Source organism: Gymnoscopelus braueri (genome assembly GCF_963280865.1).
Source record: "Gymnoscopelus braueri genome assembly, chromosome: 2".
NCBI classification, from domain to species: domain Eukaryota; kingdom Metazoa; phylum Chordata; class Actinopteri; order Myctophiformes; family Myctophidae; genus Gymnoscopelus; species Gymnoscopelus braueri.
In genome coordinates, this window is record NC_137604.1 from 24,818,427 (window position 1) to 24,838,730 (window position 20,304).

The following is a 20,304-nucleotide window of genomic DNA, read 5'->3' on the forward strand; positions in this document are numbered from 1 at the left end:
TACAGTTACTGTTCCCTTGTTGTTGATGATGACCAAGTAGGTCTCACTGTATCCTACACTGCTAAATCCTAACTGTAGTATGTATATTCTAACTCTGTGGGCATTATGGTGAGTGAGAGGGGGAATAGGCCTTTATTGCCCCTGCAGCTGTCCCTGTATGTCCCTTCAGCCTGTGAGCGAAAAGGACAGGTGTCGACAGAACAGTTGTTCTTTTCTTTCAGCTTCTTTCTTTCTTTCTTTCTTTCTTTCTTTCTTTCTTTCTTTCTAACCACTCTTGCTGTAATCTCTATCTCACACTTGCTCATATATACGTACTGTATACACACACACACACATACATACATACATACATACATGCATACACATACACATACACATACACATACACATACACATACACATACACACACACACACAGCCACTTCAAGCATGCAGCGGGCAGCAGCAGGGTTAGTGAGTGAAGTGTCACATTGATATCATTACATTTCAATGGGTGGATGTGGGGGCAGTCGGTGGTCCTGGGTGTGAGTTCTGCCACTGTGTCTTCCTGCCTGCGTTTGCGTTTCGCGTCTTCTCTTTCAGCTGTACCTTGGAATCCTGCTCTCTTTACTGTTTGACCTCTTTTCTTCCTCCCTCTCTCTCCCACTCTTTCTCTCTGCCTCTCTCCCTCTCCTCCCTGGGGCCCTGGCAGCTGTTATCTCAATGTTTTCCTTTAAGAGCCCCTGGAAGGGGGGGAGGGGGGGAGAAAAAGGAGAATGAGAACGGGAGAATGGAAATTGATTTTAAAAGGTGACAGGCCACCCTCATTTACCAGGAAACCCCAGAGATGTCGTAAGGAGCCGAGATTATGTGGAGATGGACAGATTGAGAGATACGGTTCATAGATATCCGGAGAGAGTCTCATGGCGATACGATTGGGATGAGTCGATATCCTATTTGTAGGTTAACAGGAGAGCTAGTTTGCCCGGTGACGCAATGCCGGACTGTAATGCTGACTTGGCAGTGTGCATGCATTCAAAGTTGTTTTATGATGGCAATAATGAGAGATCTCTGCAGGCAAGCACAGCACTGAATAAATTATAGCCTGTGATTTATGTGCTCGCTTATAGTGCACTTTGCACACTTACAGTCTATCTGTTCTGCTTTCTGTCGTTTTTTCTTTTTTTGTGCTTGCTCTAATGATAAGAGTGAAAGAAAGCATGCAAAAAGCTGACATATTTGCTGAGCCCCACCTTAGCATGTGCCCTGAGGCAGAGACGCCTACCTGGTGTGAGAAGCATGCACATATTATGCACACACTGCCACGCGTGCACCAAGTTAAATCAAGCCGGGCCGCAAAGGAAGTTCAGCTGCCAGGCCGAGACTTTCGTTTCTGCACCGGCTCGCTATTGATTTTTGTATACAGTAAACAACAGCGGCTGAATGATCACACCGAGCCCTGTTACTATGACGACGTGCATGACTCATTCATTGATAAGGTTCTTTTATCATTTGCGGTGTGTGTATAGGTGCCATGGGAAAGGTATAAGGTGGGAGTAGACTACACAGCCGTTTGGAAACAACACCTTTGACTTTACACTGTACTTCTAAAAATAACATGATAGCCCTACTTACTGCAGGAAAGCTGTTACTAAATTGCTCACATTAGTGATCAGATTGAATGTCTATATGCGTCCTGCACCTGTTAGGACATGCTTGTGTGGCTTTCAAAAGAGCCTGTCTTTGAAACGGAGAGGGCTTTCCCCTCTCTCTGCCTTTGGACGGTGGCTATGGACAATGACAACACTGTAATTCCAGGTGGTTTTGTGTGTACTTCTGCACCACATAGGACAGCTACCCGAGTGCTGTTTTTTATGCTTCTGAACCTTCCGTCAACTCTAAACAAGACTAACTAGTTCCATGATGGTGGTACTGAATGTATGGGTGGAGGAGTGTAAGTGATGAGTAAATACAAGTTTCCCTGTATTATGTTTGTTCACCTGCTTATGTGCTTGTCGGGGCCATTGTGCCGGTTTAATGAGAAGTATATAGATATATGTGTATATCGACAGATAAGGTCAGCTGCCTTTGTGTGCAGTGTGTACTTTTCATAAAATGCTGTGCTGGAGCCTAGCGAACAATTCATACTGCTATTCAGAGGATGACAGGGAAAGTCAGTACTTGAGAGGCGGGGTGTGTGTATGTTCATACTTGCGCACAGGTGGTGTGTGTGTGTGTGTGTGTGTGTGTGTGTGTGTGTGTGCACGCGTGTGAAAGGAGGGGGGTTTGGCAAGAGTTTTGTTGGGTGGGTGGGGGGGATCGTGGTAGTGATGGGGATTTGGAGCACAGACAAGACCCTACAAGGAAATGGATGGGGGTGGAGTGGGAGGGGGCGGAGATTTATTGACGGGCAGATACATTACCCTATAAGGAGACGAGGAACATGATGGGAGGCGGTGCTTGGGCCCAACGGAGGACCCGTTGCTATGAAGCAGCAGGCCTGATTGACACATGCGGGGGGCGGGACAGATGCAAGGGTCCCGTCTGGATTTTATGAAGCGTAAAAAGCAAAGCAGTGAGAGGAAGAGAACAGCAGCAGCACCGGAGGAGAAGAGAGGGGGAGGAGGAAAGGAGTGATGGGGGAGGGGGAAATAAGGGTGGATGGAATAATTTATCAAGGAGGGGGGTCTCCTAGCTCATCGGTATGCCACAGACACATTGTACAATGTTTCTCCAGCTGTTTTGCGGCTCTGGTCACGAACCAACAACAACGCAATGTCAAAAGCCTGCATCTGAATTGGTGTACAGTTATTGCCGCTGTCAGCCGGAAATCTTGCGTGTCCAGAAACTGCTCCATTTAAGGAAATGGAAAAAAATAACCTTTGTTCCAATAGATCCAGTGTAGTTATTATTTAGTTATAAGCTCTAGTTAATACTTTTCATTGGTTATTTATTCAGAAAACCCACAGAAAGACTTGACCACTTTAAACCTAGCGTCCCCATTTAATGTCATCTTTTGAACAATAGCATTACATTTGCGCGACCCTGTCATACTATACTATAAGTATATAGGGCATTCATTTGTGTAAAAAAGCAAAAGGATGAAATGTGGAGATACAAGGTTTCTGCCCGACAGCGACGATATGCTATTGAGCCAAAAATATGAATTGCAGGTTTACTGCTAACAATGCGAGTCATATTTTCCATCCTCAAGTTTGTTGAATTAGGCTGTAGACTAATGGCTTTAAGCCTGGAAAAAAAAGATTGTGAAAAGTCATTATTCATGTGAAATGGCCCAGTGCTGTCCTAGTTAACGCTCTTAGCCATGTTCTCTCTCCTCTCCTCTTCCTTCTCCTTCTAGTTCTCTCCTCCTCCTCTCCATAACAGAGTGACACTGCAGCAGACGAGTGCATTTTATAACATCCTCCTCAGACGTTAGCTGCTGCTAACTGACCCGAAAGTAAACTAGCTACAGCTACCGCTCTGAGTCATTGCCTAACCAGTGCACACACTACTTACACAACCCCTTAACATGTGCACATGACTGTACCGAACACACACACACACACACACAAACACACAGAAAACATGCCGTTATCACACAAAAAGTGCAACGTATCTACAGTGCATGTGTACAGAGCAACAACGAATGTTCTCTCTCGTGTTTTCTGTGTGTACTTATTCAGGAGATGCTTCTACTCTGATGAAAGGACAAGGCCACTACTATTCACTAAAACGCACATAATTTGACAGCTTGACAGCGCATGCGGGAACACACTGTATGTGTTGATGACGCCAGGTTGTTGACATACTGTAGTGTTGCAGGCAGGCAGAGACGTCTGCTAAAGCGAGGCTCAAAATGGACCCACTCTGAAAAGGCCACTAGTTCAACACAAACACAAGGTTCTTCTCTGCGCCTTTTTTGTCCGTTTCTATTTTGGATGACAGAAGGAGCAGTGAGGGCCATAGTCTGAGTCGCTGCTAGTTTGGGGCTGCCTCTAGGAATGAGAACTAACCATTTTTAAGCCAAAAGGATGTTTCATCGTACGACAGTGGTCAAAAACAGCAGATTTTCAAATGACAAAGCGACAACGGTCGTACGACAGAGTATAAATTAAGCTAACCATTCACCACTTTTTAAAAAATCTACATTTTTTATTAGGGCTTAAGTGGTTAACATTTTCTTTGTTTTGACTAACGTGGAGACATGGAGCGAGCCCATTGACCCGTGGATGTCTATTTCTGTATCTCAGGGTTGATCCGTCCTGGCTCGTCATTCCCCTGCTTCTGTGTACCGTTACTGTTATTTTTTCTTTTGTAACCAGGGTTACTATCTACATCAATTTCCTTGCTAATCCCTGTCCCGCATGACGTGAATATTTCCCATATACCTTGCCTCAAAATTTTGCTCACATATCCTCACCTTTTTAATTACTTTACTGATAATCTTTCTTTTCTATAATGACCTAAGTTAGGCGATGGACTTTCCTTTTTATAGCAAGCGGCAAGCGTCTCATCTCTCTATTTCTGAATCTAGTCCAGGTTAGCAGTTACCTGGTGACCCAGTATGACTAGCTCCGCCCACTATCATTTTCACCTCCACATTGCCAACAAATACAGTTAATCCAGGATGGGTCGCTGCAAGGCAAGGTTATCACAAGTATCATTTATCATCATTTTTATCACATGTAGTCCACAGAGCCCTATCTAAGCAGTCCACTTTCTACTGTCCTTTTCCCGCTCTGCACATAGTGAGTGAATTAATTCAGGGTGTGTTGTTACAGGTGTAGCCCATGTATAATTATACCTGTGTAACAGGCAGCATTAAAGGTCAGAAGAGCAAAGAATAAACTTTGTTTATCAAATAGAATGTGTGTAATTTCGGACATTCAGCGGCATAATGGAAAAAGATATGTAGAGAGCACAGCCATGCAAATGGATCAGCCATGCAAATGAGTAGTATAAAATGAATTTGTTCCCAAAATCATTTAGCCACATGATCCCTAGTGTCCCTATTCTGGGCATGTAATAATAGGCAAACATTTTGACGAAGATAGGCAAACATTCAGCGAAATTAACAGACCTAGCAGATCGGCTATTTCGGCAAAGAGGTATGGTGTGTAGAGGCAAAAAATAAAAATAAAAAGAGGGGCCTCCGATCAACCGAAATATATAGGGTTTAAGTGTTTCAAGTAATTGTATTTGGCAAAATAATCATTTATCGCAAAATTGTGCAGCCATAATCTCCCCAATAATTATGTCATAAATGTTGATATCAGTCTTACAATGTTCAACATCATGCAGGTCTAATTGAGCGTTAAGTCATTGGAATATGCAGAGAATAGTATGTCTTGATTTATACTTAGTTGTGTGCCGGTGTCGCTCACCAAAAATTATAGTATCTAATCTAAAAGTATAGATTAGCTATTTTTGTTGCGCTACATGATGTGCTGCCACGTATAGATCAAGCAAAAGTCTTAGCTGGTGTAACAAAGCATATCACACTGATGAAACCACAGGAGTCATCATCAGTGCTTTCAAATCAATCACTTTTAGTAGAATGCATGTAGACTACAGCATTAATAATAAAAACAAACAATATGTACAATATACAGTAATGGTATAGTTGTGTAACACATTAACATGCTTCCATTAGTGTCAGTGTAGCTAGTAACTGTTGCAGACATTTCCTAGTAACTGTCATTGTTAATTATTTGTTCCATAAAGCACAAGCCCCCTCATGCTATGCTGTATATTTCTGCCTACCCTTTAGTTGAGAACCTATAAAACAAAAGTCCTCTTACAACATTCACTGTACCTACAAGAGTTTTGCAGGATCTGGTAATGATGGAAATGTTCCAATATCAATGTTCTATTTTCTGTGTTCCAGCTGTTTGATACATCTGACTGTTAAATAAGAGCACATTTATGGCACAGTAGAGACCGTTGTTCTTTGTGCATCAATAATTTTGTGCTTACCATTAGGTTCTCAAAGAATCTCAATCTGTTCTTAATCAATTTTTAGCTTCCACCACACAGCAACTATTAGTCATTCTGTCAGCCGGTCTGTCGTGCCAGTCCAAAATCTCCACGTGCAAAACGGCTTATTACAAATGATGTGCTTGTTCTAGTAATGGCTGCAAAAACATGAAATAAATCCTGTTTACAAGTTGTACATACATACATACATATATATATATATATATATATACTATATACATTTACATTTACATATATATATATATATATATATATATATATATATATTTTTTTTTTACTGATATGGAAAGTTGTATATAGATTGCCACTATCGTCTTTTAATTAACAGCCCCTTTTGCTGCATGCAGATGTAGTCTATTCCGTTACTGCACATCTATTCCGTTACTGCACATCTACCCAACTCACCATGTATGTACATCCCTTAATCTGCCCCGTTACTGCATATTTATCCAACTCAGCCCAATGAGCCCATGTACATCCCCGGGCCATAATCTGAGTGAGTTGGATATGAATCCAACTCACTCCATCTACATCCCCATAGCCTGTCCCGTTACTGCATATTTATCCAACTCACCCCATGTACATCCCCTAGTTTATCACCTATAGTTGAGGGACCTGGCTACCCTGTCACAGATGCAAGGCTGAAAAAGGTCAGAAGCTGGGAGACAGATGGTGTATGCACATGCACGCACACACACACACACACACACACACACACACCAACAACCCATGCACTTTTAGCACTCCCAAAGGGACAGAGATCTATTGTGCAGATCATCATTCACTCAGCTCTTTTAACACATACACAGACCACGCACTCACAATCACATACACATATACGTACAGTGAAGTGTTTTTTTTCCCAAAGCACACGACAGTTTTATCATATCCACCATTACTATTACTGTTCAGCCATTCCATGTTAATTATGTGTGCCAGTGTATCGATTGGGATCGAGGTAAAAAGCGGCCATGAATGAGTGACGGTGATAACTGGTATCTAGTTCAGCAGATGATCGAGCCAATACCTCTTCTCTCAGTCATCACCTCTTTCTGTCTCTACCCCCCCCCCCCTCCCCCGCCCCCTTCTCCTGCCTGTCTGTCTTCACACTCTCAGCCCTCCTAACTATTACCATTTAGGGTAGCAATGCCCCCTCTGCCAGCAGGCAAGGAATGTGCACACGTGCGTGTGAGTGTATTAGTGTGATTGTGTTGACTTGCCATTGTTCTTCTGGACGCTTCAATGTATTGTACTTTCAGGAGAATTTCACGGGGGTCGTTGTGCGTGTGTGTACTGCTTAGGCAGGGCTTTGTCGCTCACAGTCGTCGTCGTTTTTATTTGTATCACAGTCAAGATAATATGAGCGGTGTTAGCGTGTCAGGTGTTTGTGAATGTGTGTGTGTACGCAGCGTGCCGTCAGATGTGTTCACTATTGTACAATGCATGTAGGTTTCTGACCCTCAATAATAGATGTGGCTGTAGTGAATATTTAATGGGAGGCGACACACACGCACACACACACACTCACACAATCTGAGAGGAATGGAAATTTAATATCCATGCCTGTAAGACTTTAACCCATTAAGACCTGGAACGCGTCTGTGTCACTTTAGATTTCTTTGGCTATTCAAAAATAGCAGATATACAAGCTCATAGCGCGGCACCGAGTGCCGCGCTATGAACTTGTAGATCTGCTATTTTTGAAAAATCTTGAAACAATTTTTTGGGGATTTTTTTTCAAAAAACTGTTAGGATTTAGAAAACATTTTTAAGAATCGCCTCAGGTCTTAAAGGGTTAAGACTGAAACTGTTGAGAAAGTGGTCTCTGTGTGGCCTAGTGATGCTCAGTAAATGAGACTGTGGAATATCGCCAGCCAGTCACTTACCACCCATTCTTTCTCTCTCTCTCTCTCTGTCTCTGTCTGTCTGTCTGTCGCTCTCTCTCTGCTCTTTCAGGGCTCTCAGGATAGCGCTGGTGGCCAGGAGGGTCTTGTCCCCCCACAGTTCTCCACCTTCCCCCCTCCTCCCCCGCCGCCCCCCCAGAACGGCCTGGCCCTGGAGTACGGCGCCAGCCTGTACGCAGCGGGGGCCGTTCAGGGACCCCTGGAGGCCGGGGGGTCCGCTAACGCCTCCGCCAACGCCCCCATCAGCCTCAGTGCCCAAGTGAGTGCTTGTGTGTACTGGCAGCCCGCCTGTGTGTGTGTGTGTGTGTGTGTGTGTGTGGCAGAGGATAGAATGTACCTGAAAATGTGCAATACAGTGGTTCTCAACATGTTCATGTCAAGGACCCCCAAATTGATATGTATTAGGCCACAGACCCCCATTTGAAAATATATTTTTTGTTCTCTTCAGGGACCTCAAGAAGAGAATATAATTTCTAAATGATTCCACATTCTTTAAGATTTTTCAAACATTTTCACCTTTAGATCTGCTCTTTTTGAATAGCTGTGAAGTATTAAATAGGGTTAAAGTGGTCAAACTGATAACTAATTTTTTAACTAATTTAGCGTGGGACCGCCTGGAACCCCTTCAGGATCCCTTGGGGTGCCCGGACCACACTTTGAGAACCACTGGCGTAACAGACACGAAATTCTCCTTCCTTCTCTCACTGTTTGGACGTTTCGTTTATTCCCCTTCCCCCTCTCAATCTCTGCCCACCTCCCCCTTCTCTCTCTACCCGTTCTTCTTCCTCCTCCTCCTCATCACTTCCCATCTCTGTCCCAGCAGTCAGACGGGTCTTCCCAGATTGACGGCCAGTCAGTGGTCGTCTCAGTAGGAGGCGGTGGAGGGAGCATCGAGGACGACGACAAAGGGACCCCTAAACGTCTCCACGTCTCTAACATCCCCTTCCGCTTCAGAGACCCCGATCTACGGCAGATGTTTGGGGTTTGTAAACGCAGCTGGGGTGTTCCCCTTCTACTTCCCCCACACACTTTCTCCCCGGAAGAAAACGGCATTAGATCAGATCAGGTCATGGGGGATTATTTTCGACAAGTCTTAAGCCCCACTTACCAACCTCCCTTTTGTGGCCTCAGCAGTGGATCTCAGCGTTCTGCCTAGGGATGCATAGTTATCATTAACACTGGGCCAACATCTGAAAGAAAGCAGGGTTTTGGTTTGCTTGTTTAATTGACCAGGAATCAGGTTTACTCTTATTTTACATAGACTTGAATAAAATGTTTGATAAAATAAATGTAATGAAATGATGGTTGATCGAGCAATTTCAATGTGTCAGAGCCGTACACTGTTGGATTTGTATGGTTCCAAAAAGCACTGTAATTTTCAGAAGAATACCTGTGTTGTTGTACTGCGGTGCAGAGGCAGCAGAGACATGGTGGAATAGAAGAACAGACCAGTGCTGTATCAATGCCAGATTATACATGATGTACAATGCTGACACCCTGTGGAGAGGTATGGCATAAATGTACCCATTTGTTAAAGTTCCCTTTTTGTCTCTTTTTCATTCAGCAATATGGGAAAATTCTCGATGTGGAGATAATTTTCAACGAGAGGGGATCTAAGGTAGGACATCCTTGTTAATATGTCACTTAGTATAATTAACATTGTATCGATTGATTTATGCAACTCCACAGCTAATGAATTATTAATTATCGTGCAAAGGGCTTTGTTGCCATTTTCAACCCTAGCTCACCCCTCTTTCTTTTGTCCATGTTGGTTTGTCTCTCCTCTTGTACCAGGGCTTTGGTTTTGTCACATTCGAAACGAGTATCGACGCAGAGAGGGCCAGAGAGAAGCTTCATGGCACCCTGGTGGAGGGACGTAAAATCGAGGTAATTCACCACCCTCCCCCCCTCTAAACGGTGGCCATTTTCCTCTGTTTTCCTCCATATCCAACAGTGAGAATGAGTTTGTTCCGGTTGATTCTGCCTGTGAGAAGGTTCCCGGGGCGGCTGTGTGTGTTCAATTCTAACCCCCCCCCCCCTGGCTTCACTATAGCATGGTGCAGTGGTACCTCACACAGAGATGTCTGGTTTGATGCCACTTCCTGTTGATGTTTATGTCGTTATGTCGTCGCTGTGGGCTGTCCATTGCACCTTGATCTCTAGCTTTGTGGGTCTGGTTTGCAAAGCATGCTGGGTGGTGTGAAACAGGGCATGGCCAAGATATGAAAGAGCTTTGACGCCGTTGCTGATGGTATATCCGCTTACATCACAGCATGTAGGATCTGTTTTATTTTTCTCTTACCTGCACTCTTTCCATTACCACCACCACCTCTTCCATGATCAAGATGAATTTTGGTTTATGGTTGTATTCACTAGTGGAAAGACAACACTAGCCTATTTTTCTTTTCTTCTGACAAGTCATGCTTGCTGGTGTTTTATAAGAGGATATTTTTGCATGGATGTTTCATGAGATCTAGGTCGGATGATGTCTTGGAATTCACCGTTTGCCTTAATACTTAGGGTTTGCCATTGGGGTAGAATGTCAGTGTTTGATATGTTCAGAGACTGCATGACATGGTATTTCCAGGCAGATTTGGTAATGAGACTGCCCTGAGAAGTGTGGTGTCATCTTTGATGCTTTGTAGACTGGGTCGTTTAATTTCAGATGTGCTGTATGGATGATTAATTGCTCTCACATCACCTGCATCCATCGCTCTTGAACAGAAACATCAAACTCTCAAGCCTAATTTATTGCCCTGTCGTGCGACTGTGTCGGTCACCCAAAATAAAAGATTTTCAAGCTAACAACGCGACACGGTCAACAATAAGTGTCACGTTATTCACTTGAAAATCTCTAATTTTCAGGGAGCAGCACCGTCATGCGACTGAGTATTTTTTAGGCTTCAAGGAGGTGCATTTTTGTTGTGATGTTTTATTTGTCAGCATGACCTCAGATTTCAGTTCCAACTGGCCTTGAAGATAAAAAAAACAACACATTTGCTTTGAATTCTGCTCTTTATATTGCTACTCAGCTCCTCTGCATGCTCTCAAAAGTGTTGCACTCTTCTCTTGTTTGTCTGTGGGAATGTACACGTCACGCGTGGCTGTGTCCGAGAAATACAGGAGGGAGGAAAAGAGAGGGCGAGAGAACGAGTGAATAGAATGTCGATAACGTCGTCTACCTCTCCCTCTCCTTTTCCTTTCTTTTTGGTTCCTCTCCATTTCTGTCCACTCATTCTCTCCATGCCAGTCTGTCTGTCTCTCCCTGTTTGTGTGCCCGTTTCCGTCCCCCTCTCCGTTCCCCCATATACACGCATTTGTGAACCACCTTGACTGTCAAACCCCTTTTCTCTCTCTCTCTCCGTCTCTCTCACTCTCTCTCTCTCTCTCTCTCTCTCCGTCCATTCCGCTGTCTTCTGTCCACTGAAGTAGGACATTTATTGGCCACAGTGTTTGACAGTGTGTTAATTTGGTAAATTATTTGAATATGATTTTAGCAATGTTAGGTAGTGTTTTCCCCACGTTACACTCCCCTAAGTGTCTGACATTCTCCGATTCCTTTGTTTGTTTGTTTCCTTTATCGACTCTCCCCTCTTCTTCATGTGTTTGTAGTGAGTTTAAATCAGTAGTGGTTAGATTGTTTGATATGAGTAGGTGTCTGTTGACACGTGACCTGTCTGTGACATCACTTCCTCTCTACCTCAGGGTGGGGGTTGCTTTTCATTACCTCGTTTTTTGTTTTGTTTTGTTTTGTTATCTTTTAGTTTTTTCGGTTCACCTTTTTCTTTTCTTACATATATTTTCTCTATTTCCCTGATGATTTTTGTATGTTGTTGTTGTTGTTGTCAGTCTCCACGGTAACTGCTCGCGTGTCCTCACGCCGTTTCCCCAGCAACGGTAAGTTGTGTACACATGGCATCATCTTTGAATGACCCCCCTTCCCCTCCCCTCCCCCCCCCACCCCATTCGCCCAAGTATAAAATACAATTCACCCAACACACAAATGGACTGCAGGGGGGGGGGCTTGATTGATTGGAAAGGATCTGATTGGCTAATCCTGTGATTGATTGGGGGAGGTGGTGAATGTAACGGTGATTACGAGATTAGCCATTGACCGCATGGCATTATCAAGGCCACTTATATAACTGAATGTACAGCATCTATCTGCAAGTGCAACAACTGTGACTACCACTTATGCATTCATTCCAATCACCTCTCTAACTGCATTATTAAGCATATAATTCCAGAGCTGTATCCTGCATGGTTTATTCTCTTTCTCGTCATTTGTATGACGTCATATAGTCTTATGTCATCTCTCTGTTTAATGTATTAGTCAGTAGTTGAATTTGTGCACTTTTAGTGGGACAGCATGCTTAAGCATGAATGCTTTGTTAGCTTTAATGGAGAGAGGACAATGATTATTTGTCTTTTTAAATGGTGTACTGTTGTGCCGATTGGTAGACTATGGACAGTTGTAGAGCAATGGCTGTCTAAACTTGCCATTTGGAGAAACCGTGCCAGAGTGGACATGTCATAGAGTACTACTGTACATGCTTTACAGGACATACACATATAAAAATATATCTCAAAGCTGATGTTCTACTCAAATATAAAGTGAAATAAGCATCTGAGAGTAGCAAGAAATGAAACTATTAATAATAAAACAATATTCGCAATGAAGTAGCACCTAAAACATCAAGATTTGCACTCTTGACCTCTTATGGGCAGATGTCTTTTCATTTAATTGTTTATTTATTATTTTAAGTGCTTTTCTTTTGGATGAGTTTGGTTTTGGATGGTGTGTGCTTCTAGTTCTCTTTCTAGTGTGACACTGATGTAGAATGACGGCAGTGTTTCACAACCATGGTTTTCATTTGATTTTGAGGAATGATATTTGCATCCTCCATCCTCTCTCTTTTTATCTTGTCTCTGCCCTCTCTCTCTCTCTATCTTTCCGTCTCTCTCTTCATCATTCTGGCTCACTCATCCATCGCTCCATTCTCGCTCATGTATGAATAGATCCAAATTAGGCAAATGGTCAGATGTATTTTGTGTGTTTTGTATCGCATCTTGATGTTCATTTTCGTTTCATTAGAGGAATTGCACATTTGGATGGATTGTTCACGTTCTCTCTCTCACTCTGACTCTATCTTTCTCTCTCTCTCTATCTCTCACTCTCTCTCTCTCTCCTCCTGCCACCATGTATGTGTTCCCCTCGTCTTTCAATGTGGACTGGCTCATCTTCTTCCTGCATCCCCTTCTCTTTCTGTCTGTGTGTCTGTCTGTCTCCCTCCCCTTCCCCCCCTTTTTTCTGTATGACGTGTATTTAATTGGGAGGGCTGCAAACTTGTTTTGATTGGTCTCTTTGCTGCATCTGATGCTTGCTGATTGGCTAGTTTTGCTCACCTCTGGTCATGCGATGCGCTCTTGATTGGCTGTGTGTAATTTTGTCTTATGAACTCTTTAAATTGATGTTGCATTGTGTTCAATGATGAATCTGCTGCTTATACTTCACCCTCTCTCTTCCCTCTTTTTTGAAGGTAGCAATGGAATGGTCTTGGATTTATTTTTGAATGCCTTTTGATCAGAATTCTTTTTGTTGTTTGTTTAGTTTTTTGTTCCGTACGTCAATTGTTGTTATATGTGTGCAAAACTGCCTGATTTACTCACAGGATCCTTGTTTTCAATGTATTTTTTTCCCTCTAAAGAAGTGCATGCGTCTTCAGCACCATTTTTCTTCTCATCAACATATTTAACCACTTAAACCCTGTATAATTTGTCGACCGGGGTCCCCCGGGGGTCTATTCTTTGGCCCCCTTCGTTTTTTTTCCCTCTACACCAGATGTCTTCGCTTAAACTAGCCGATCTACAAAATCACAGCGTGTCGCGACGTGTTGTGAGCTTATAGATCGGCCATTTCTCAGAATGTTCGTCTATTATGACATGCCCAAAATAGCGACGCTAGGGTTCGTGTGGTTAACCTAAAAAAAAATTAAGACAAATGACACATCTCATTATGTACCGTAGACAGTGGTGGAAAGTAATTAAGTACATTTACTTAAGTACTGTACTTAAGTACAATTTTGAGGTATTTGTACTTTACTTGAGTATTTCTAATTTCCAATACTTTTGCTTATACTCCACTACATCTCAGAGGCAAATATTGTACTTTTACTCCACTACAATTATTTGAGAACTTTAGTTACTAGTTACTTTTCAGATATAAATTATGATATTATGAAACATACATTTACCACTTTAGCCCTGTTTTATACATAGGCTATTTGAAAATAGCCGATCTACAAGCTCACAACGCGTCGCGAAGCGACGCGTTGTGAGCTTGTAGATCTGCTATTTTCAAACATTTTTGTACTTTTACTTTTGGTACTTTAAGTACATTTTGATGCCAATACTTTTGTACTTTTACTCAACTAATTTTTTTATTCTGGACTCTTACTTGTAACAGAGTATTTTTATTTTTCAGTATTGGTACTTTTACTTAAGTAAAGAATTTGAGTACTTTTTCCACCACTCGTAGATTTGATTTAAAAAGGAAAACCTTTAATGAGCACGATGTGTCTGTTATGTTTCACACAGTCGGCATGTAGAAAGCATTAAAACACAGGCCTTTATTTTACTTATTGATTATATCCCTGCCTGCATCCTTATGGGAATTGAATTGCGCTTGACTTGTTTGTTTTGTTCTGCTGCCCAGGTCAACAATGCGACGGCCAGAGTGATGACCAACAAGAAGATGACCACCCCGTTCTCCAACGGAGAGGGGCTCGCAACTCTACCATACGGGAATCCTCTATGTATGGAATAAAGTTCTTTAAAATCGTTGTTCATACACAGTAAAATCCTCTTTTAACTTGGGTCTGAGATTGTACAAAGGGTCAATTTGGTTCCATTTGTACACTCAGGGTCACAAAGGGATTAATTAACAGGATCTTACTTACTGTGATGCTTTGTTCATATGCACTTAGAATGAAGCGCACACCCACAGAAACACACACACAAGTTTGCCTTGCATTGAAGTGCAAATATTAATAAATGCTAGAGATCAGTTTAGATGAACAAACAAATAGCTTCAAACTGGAAAAAGAATGATACTTAACAACCATGGCATGATTGTAATTTTATCTTGGTAATTAATGTTGGGAGTTTTATGTCTTTTTGCTTAAGCTGGATGGAAGCTGAGTCCCATGGTTGGAGCCATGGGAGCAATGGGAGCAATGGGAGCCATGTACAGTCCTGAGCTCTACACAGGTAAAAAATACACATGATATTTAGTTTTATATTGTACATGCATAAATGTAAGTATATACACTGTATATCTCTGTCGGGTGGAAAACTTTTCAGGATTCAAATTCAAAAATGGCAGATCTACAAGCTCAAAAAGCGTCGCTTTGAGCTGCGTTTCTAGCTTGCTATTTTTGATTATTTTGTGTGACTCTGTGGTATGATAAATCTGTAGTTCATTTATGAAAAATATGGAGATAAGAGGTTTCTGCCCGACAGCAACGATATATGAAACATGAGTTTTTTTGTATTAAGTGCTCTAACTTCACTGCCTTCTGTTCTCTCTCTCTCTCTCTATCTCTGGTGTAGTCCCAGGGTTTTCATACCCAGCAGCAGCAGCTGCTGCTGCCTCCCAAGCTGCGACCTTTCGGGGAGCTCACCTCCGCGGTCGTGGACGGCCAGTGTACAGTGCTGTAAGGGCAGCTGTACCCCAACAAGCCATCCCCACCTACCCTGGGTAAGTACACACACAGGCGCGTGCACGCACACACACACACTTTAACTTGGAAATTAGTGACACACATCCATACGCACACAAGCAAACTCAGAAGCATATCTTATGCGTTCAGACGTCCTTCTTAAATGCATGTCTTCACTTACTTCAGACTAGGATTGTAGAATTGTGCATGGTGCGTGTTTTAATATTACAAAAAATATTTGCATTAATGCCATTGATTGTATGCTGAATTGAAATACCATTTCCTTGTACTGCAAAAATGGAAAACCATTCAACATGAATTGTATCAAGGTGTGGCTGACAACAAATTGAGTGCTAGTTTAAGGGGGTGTAAGTGAAATGTTAAAGCTCTATATTCTGATTCGCTATTTTTCTTTAGTACACAGGAAAGTATCCCTTTAGTCAACAGAAAATACATTTTCAGTTTGAGATTCCAATTTGATCCAATCAGGAGAGAGAACCCCAAGATAATTTATCAGTTTACATTTTGTAGTGTTCCAGTTAGACAAAAAAAGTCTAGACTATAGTGTTTTTGGTTAAAATAATTGTTAAATAGCTCTTTTTCGATGGTAATCAGTGCTATATTACTATAGGAATATAGTTATTTAACACTTATTTGAACCAAAAATAGGTCTGGATTTATTGACTTAAGTAAGACCCCAAGTGTTTTCCTAAACAAAGAAGTGGTATTTAGTCTTGCATGTTGCACGGTGTGTAATAATCTCACCTGCCTTTCTCTTTTTTTCTTCACAACCTTTTTGGCACCCACCCCTCCTCACTCTGTTCTTCCCTCAATGGCCACACGGTGGCGCATCCCTCCATTTCCCCCCCTTCCCTTACTACATTCCACCACCACCACCCCCTTTTTGTTCCTTCCTCCTACTCCTCTTCGTCTTCTCCCACTCAGTATGATGGCCTATCAGGAGGGCTTTTATGGTGCTGCTGAACTCTATGTAAGTATACTTTCTCTCTCTCTCTCTCTCTCTCTCTCTCTCTCTCTCTCTCTCTGTCCCCCACACTCTCATTCATTCCCTCCGTCTCCCCTTTGGTCTGCAAGTACTCAAGTGTGAGACGGCATGGATCAACAAACCCATAGAGTTTGAGTAGAACTGTGGGTGTTTTACAAAGGATATGTGTTCATGAATAAATGTTAATTATTAGAGCGCTTTTCTTAATTATTAAGCCCCATTGTTAATCTCTAAAACACAGTAACATCCTCTGTTAATCCATTTTGTACCTCTGATTGTGTGCAAAATGGAACCATATGGTTTTTACTGTGTACGTACACGATCTTGAGAAAAAGCTTCACACTATCCCACACATAGAGGACCTGACCTATTTGGAAATACCCCACGTCATGTCTAGTGTACAAACTTCAAAGTTTCTTTTGCATTGCTGAATCGACTGCTCTATGGTTTTGTCTCCATGTATTTGTGGGTGTGCACCAACGTGATTATGAGTGTGTGTTTGTGTGTGTGTGGGGGGGGGGGGTTCACTGAAGAGTGTGAGACTGGGTTGACAATAGCTGTTTCTGTTCTCTCTGTAGACTAGTGTTTCAGGACATTAGTGGCAGATTGCCCCAGGTAGGGTTGACTCACCGTGTGTGAGAGCCAGTGTGCTACATCTTCCTCCTCGTCTCCGATGACTGTGTGCCACTAGACATTATTGACCATCTGAGATTGAAATGCCTTTTCTCCCTCTGTCCTTTATCTACTAACTCACTGGTATCTTATATTGGTGGAGTTGCGGAAGGGGGGGGGGTTAAGTTTCAATTTGGCTGAAAGAACAATAAACGGCATGGAAATTCAATTTGATAAAATAGCAGTTTAGATAGACACATGTATATTATTTACTGTAAAAGTGTTTACTGTTTAATGAGATGGATGAAGTCTAGCTCTCGATTTAGAAAACATTTTAAAGTTTAATCCATGTTTGTGCACCCAATATAGTATGGATTACAGTATATACATTTAGTGAGTATCCAAGTCACCACTTTAAACTTCGTGTCCCTATTTTGGGCATGTCATTATAGCCGAAGCTTTTCAAACTAATGTTTTAGTAAATTCTAAAACAGTGAAAATAGTCAGTGAATCTACAAGCTCCACAACGCTTCGCATTGCAACGTGTTGTGAGCTTGCAGATCAGCTATTTTCGCTATTTTGGAAAACATTGAAAGTATAAAGTACAGCTTAAGTTGCTCATAGTTTGTAGTATTAAGGCGAAGATTAAGGCGAAGATTTTGCACACTCTTCCTCACACAGTATCCTCAGATTTCAATGTCATGGATAAAGAAGACATTGTAAATGTGCCTTCTAAATCCACACACTGAACAATGATGGAAGTCTCAAACTGGGACAATTTGGGGAAACGTGTTGAAAAAGCAGGCCATATTAACATTTCTCACACCAGGACGTGGCGGTCACCCCACTTAGTTTATTTTTGTTGAGGCTATTTCTGACGTCAAGCCTCGCATACTGTATGTATACTGTGACTCAAAATGCTTCTAGCAAAATGATGCCACTGCCAGTATGAAATAAGTTCTTTCACACTTGATATGTTCACTGAAAACTGAGCAGTAAGACTTAGATCGAATACAATAATAAAGTAATTTAAGACAGTACAAGGTCATTCATCCACTCAACAGTAGTTGATTCAGACCCCTTCTCGGAATCTCCCTACCTGGTTCACCTGTGGCATGCTAACTGAATCAATGTCGGCATGCTGGCATACTGTACTTACAAGCCTTCCTCCTCCCCTTCCTCCCTCCCTTCCTGTAAATCCCCCCTTTTATGTTTCTCTTCTCTTCTTACATCCTTATGTTATTTTATATCAACTTTCTTTATAGCTCCCCTTCTAGTATATCTTATAATTACCTTCACATTTCTTTAAGTACTCTTTCAGTCCTTTCTCTGCCCTTCCCTCCCCCCTCCTCCCATAGCAGCAAGAGTTTGTTCCTGAATGCCTGGATTGATCATGACTGATCCTGTTGTATGGTAGAATGCAGTGGCGTGTGTGTGCGTGCGTGCGTGCATGCGTTTATGCATCTAGGGATGTTTGGCGTTATATTCTATACATTCTGCGTTTGGGAATGCATGCTGTTCAGTGATTGCTGGGTGTGAGTGTGTTTTCCTTTTATTCAGATTGGCTGACTTTCTTCTTCCTCACATCCGTAGTTTTTGTGTTTGTCGGTTCATCGGCCACGTAAATAATGACACAATCACCTTGCCATGCCTTCCCCTCTTCTCCTGTGTGTTTATGTTGTCAGAAGGGTGGGGGGTGGTGAGGGTCACTGCTCTTCCTTCATGTAAAAGAAAAAAGTAAACACAATTCAGTATGCTACTTGTATTACACTTTACGCATGCACACACAGTAACGTCTTTGTACAGATTTTACTGTGTGTGTTATATGCAAGAAAAAATTAACAATTCAGATGAATCATGGAGGGAGAGGTTGACATAGAGCCTGAGCTACAGCCCTGTGAATGCCATAATGCAGTGGTTTTCAACCTTTTTCATAACGAGGTCCATTATTTATTCGGCATTTGAGCCACGGACCACCGTTTGATAAGATTTAGCCTCTCAGACCCAAAACTTTGAATATTTTGTTATTGTTGGATGAGATTTTGTCCACAATTCCATGCTGTATTAATGTTGGTACCATAGGAGAGATAACAGGCTAAATGTTGATCAAAATAACAATTCTTCTACATTCTCTAATTGTGTGTAGACTTCTTGTAAATTAAGTAATGCAGATGTTTAACAATAATTTAACTCTTACTCTCAAGAGTTTAATATCCCCGGACCACTGGTTGAGAACCACTGCCATAATGCACCAGATTAGCCAAATGTTGCAGAGTCTGCTTTTTAATCTCTAGCTCTTTTCTCAGCAGTTTCTTCTCTCTCTCTCACTGTAATAAGTTAACCCTTTAGATTAACCGCTATTCTGTGTTTATAGTGACACGATAGACATCACTAATAATAATTTTACTATTTTCTTTCTGCCATGTCCTCCAATCTACCACCGTCATTCACTCTCCTCTTTCATTCTCTCGTGCTTCAGGGTGGCTATGCTGCAGCTTATCGTTACGCCCAGCCGACTGCTGTAGCGACTCCCCAAGCAGCAGCGGCCGCCGCGGCACAAGCTTACAGTGACAGGTGAGTGAGAACGCCTTGGAAGCTGTTCACAATGCTCTGCACAGCAAAATCCACTGTCTCAGAGTTTCCCGGTTAATGGCTACATTTTTAGATTTCACGTTTTGTTTGTTTTCTGCAAATCATTAAAATGTTACTGAACTTGCCTAAATAATTGAGTCAAAGTTGGTTGCACCTTACTCTCAGCTAAATTAACTACTTGGTACACCACAAGGTTATCGACAAAGTTTGAAGTGATATTGGATGACATAATAATCCTCAAATACCAATAATATTAATGGAAACATTTTATGATTAAGATCTTGTTGAATTTTCCATTGTGCCTATTTTTCCCCTAGCTATGGACGGGTGTACACGACAGACCCCTACCACGCCGCACTAAACCAACAAGCTACAGCTGCTGCCTACGGTGTTGGAGCCATGGTACGACTGCATTCCAACCTACATAATGGGCTTAAATGTGATGAGCATGCAATTATTATTTATATACAGTATGTATTTAATGCTTGTC

General features: G+C 42.1%; 1 protein-coding gene across 3 annotated transcripts in view; it reads left to right on the forward strand.

The window, feature by feature from the left end:
• Positions 1 to 20,304, forward strand: part of rbfox2 (RNA binding fox-1 homolog 2) — a 35,812-nt gene that overhangs the window by 12,458 nt on the left and 3,050 nt on the right. For 2 of the 3 annotated variants that reach the window (XM_080416927.1, XM_080416929.1), the window contains 10 exons: positions 7,936 to 8,142; positions 8,704 to 8,865; positions 9,448 to 9,501; positions 9,678 to 9,770; positions 14,599 to 14,698; positions 15,069 to 15,152; positions 15,495 to 15,642; positions 16,550 to 16,595; positions 19,702 to 19,796; positions 20,132 to 20,216. In XM_080416927.1, coding sequence (XP_080273053.1) covers positions 7,936 to 8,142; positions 8,704 to 8,865; positions 9,448 to 9,501; positions 9,678 to 9,770; positions 14,599 to 14,698; positions 15,069 to 15,152; positions 15,495 to 15,642; positions 16,550 to 16,595; positions 19,702 to 19,796; positions 20,132 to 20,216 — 1,074 coding nt within the window. The remainder of the gene's footprint in view (positions 1 to 7,935; positions 8,143 to 8,703; positions 8,866 to 9,447; positions 9,502 to 9,677; positions 9,771 to 14,598; positions 14,699 to 15,068; positions 15,153 to 15,494; positions 15,643 to 16,549; positions 16,596 to 19,701; positions 19,797 to 20,131; positions 20,217 to 20,304) is intronic. The other variant, XM_080416928.1, reaches the window with a different exon arrangement.